Here is a 2,218-nt window from a genome sequence, read left to right on the forward strand (position 1 = left end):
AAGCAAAGATTCTTTCTCCGTATATTCTCAACTATGTCAAACATATAGTGGCTTCTCAAAACAATATCCATTTCACAGTTGTTTTATTATTAAGTTAAATATATGTAAAAGTTTTTTTTTATTAATTTTTTTTTACATGCATATTGATGCTTTCAATCAACAAGTTATTAGCTTGCCAACCAAACACAATTTGGATTTTCCAAAGAATTCTTTCCATTTCCAATTCCAATTCCAATTCCAATTCCAATTCCAATTCCAATTCATATAAAAAAATTACGCGAACCAAACGCATCCTTTACGGAAACTATTATTTACAAAAGAAATGGCGTTGTACTTACACTTCTACGATTCAATTTATGTTGGAAGATTGGGTATAAGTGTGTGTGAATGGATGTCTCAAAAATTGGTGCGGTTACACTTTGTCCCACATCGGTTGGGGAACAAATTTAAGAATGGTTTATAAGGTGCTATTGTGACTACCCATTTCAAAATTTGTGATGTGTTTTACTACAACTCCTACCCGCGTGCAGGGTAGGGGGTGCAAATTTGGGTTTCCGGACTAAAAAACTATCGAACTCGTGCGTGCCCGCATGTCACGAATGCAACTCTGAAAACCCGAGCCCGCGTGGAGCAATTTTTTGCATTTGTTTTTGAGATTTCAAATCGTAACTGCCGGTCAATGGTCATTACTAATTGTTAATGGTCATTAATAATTAGTCAGTTATTGCACTTTAATGGATCATTGTTGAATATACAGTTATGATCTTGTGGTTATAAAACCAGACCGTATGCAGAAGTTTAAGACACACAGCTCTCTCTTCTCTACTGCAACAGCATTATTGATTTCGTTTCAGGCAAGTCGTCAAGTCCGGTAGCACGCTACGGCTGTTTCGAAACGGCGTACCCTGGGAACAGACCGCGAATCTGTTTAAGGGAATTGTGTTAAGCACAAGCTCGATTCATTCTGTTTTATTGTTACAGATTTTAATACAGGAGAACCAACAAACTTAAACAGATTACTAATTATTCCTGTATTTTTCGTTTCAAATGTCCCAGTCCATGAACACTGTCGTTTACGCCATCGTTACTTCCGCTGTTGCTGTCACAGCAAACTTGGTTGCGCTACTGCCTAATGCAGTCGCATCTCATTGTTGAGAAACTGGAAAAATTCACCGGTGTGAATTTCAAACAGTGGCAGCAAAAGATATTCTTTTATCTGACCACTTTGAGCCTTGCGAGGTTCTTAACTGAAACTGTTCCCCATGTTGATGAAGGGGATATGGATGCTCATTCAGTGAGCGGGGTTCAGGCTTGGAATCATTCGGATTTCTTGTGCCGGAATTATATTTTGAATGGTATGGTGGATGTGTTGTACAATGTGTATTGCAAGGCCAAGACTGTCAAAGAATTATGGGAGTCTTTGGACCGCAAATACAAAACCGAAGATGTCGGTGCTAAGAAATTCATGGTGGCTAAGTTTTTGGACTTTAAAATGATAGACTTAAAAACTTTCATGAGCCAAGTCCAAGAGTTGCAAGTTATTCTTCATGATGTTCATGCGGAAGGAATGTCTCTTAGCAAGACATTCCAAGTTGCGGCTATGATTGAAAAGCTACCACCAAGTTGGGTTGATTTCAAGAACCATCTCAAGTATAAGCGAAAGGAGATGACCATTGAAGATCTTGTCGTTCGTCTTCGTATTGAAGAATATAACAAAATTTCTCTATAAAGGATTGATGGTCCCGGAATGGCAAAGGCCAATGTTGTTGAACATGGTCAATCTTCAAAGGGTAATAAAAAAGGTGGAAAGAAAATTCATGGGAAAGGGTCCAACCTTAGTCCTAAGGGGAGAATTGGGAAGAAGAAGAATTTCCAAGGAACTTGTTATAATCGTGGAAAGCAAGGCCATAGGGCCAATGAGTGCAAGCTTCCAAAGAATGAAAATGCTCGACAAGTGAATATAGTTCGTGAGGTTCAAAACCTTGTTGCTATGGTCACGGATCTCTCGATTATGGTCACTGAAGTGAACTTGGTTGGGCAAAATAACAAGGATTGGTGGATTGATACGGGGGCTACCCGTCATGTGTGCTTTTACAAAAGCCTCTTTAGCACTTTCAAAGAGGTAACAAATGGAGAGAAGGTTTTTATGGGAAACTCCGCCACAGCCGAAGTCAAAGGCGAGGGGAATGTGATCTTGAAGATGACTTCGGGAAAGGAA

General features: G+C 39.3%; 1 protein-coding gene across 1 annotated transcript; it reads left to right on the forward strand.

Moving 5' to 3' along the window:
* The first annotated feature begins 1,132 nt into the window (after positions 1–1,132).
* On the forward strand, positions 1,133–1,729 carry LOC143580325 (uncharacterized). Its single transcript, XM_077063391.1, has one exon. It carries the CDS (start codon positions 1,133–1,135, stop codon positions 1,727–1,729), a length of 597 nt encoding a protein of 198 aa, XP_076919506.1.
* The last annotated feature ends 489 nt before the right edge of the window (positions 1,730–2,218 follow it).

This window comes from Bidens hawaiensis, unplaced genomic scaffold (assembly GCF_021521415.1).
Source record: "Bidens hawaiensis isolate Kalapana, Puna unplaced genomic scaffold, B.hawaiensis_p1.1 tig00001463_1, whole genome shotgun sequence".
NCBI classification, from domain to species: Eukaryota; Viridiplantae; Streptophyta; class Magnoliopsida; order Asterales; family Asteraceae; genus Bidens; species Bidens hawaiensis.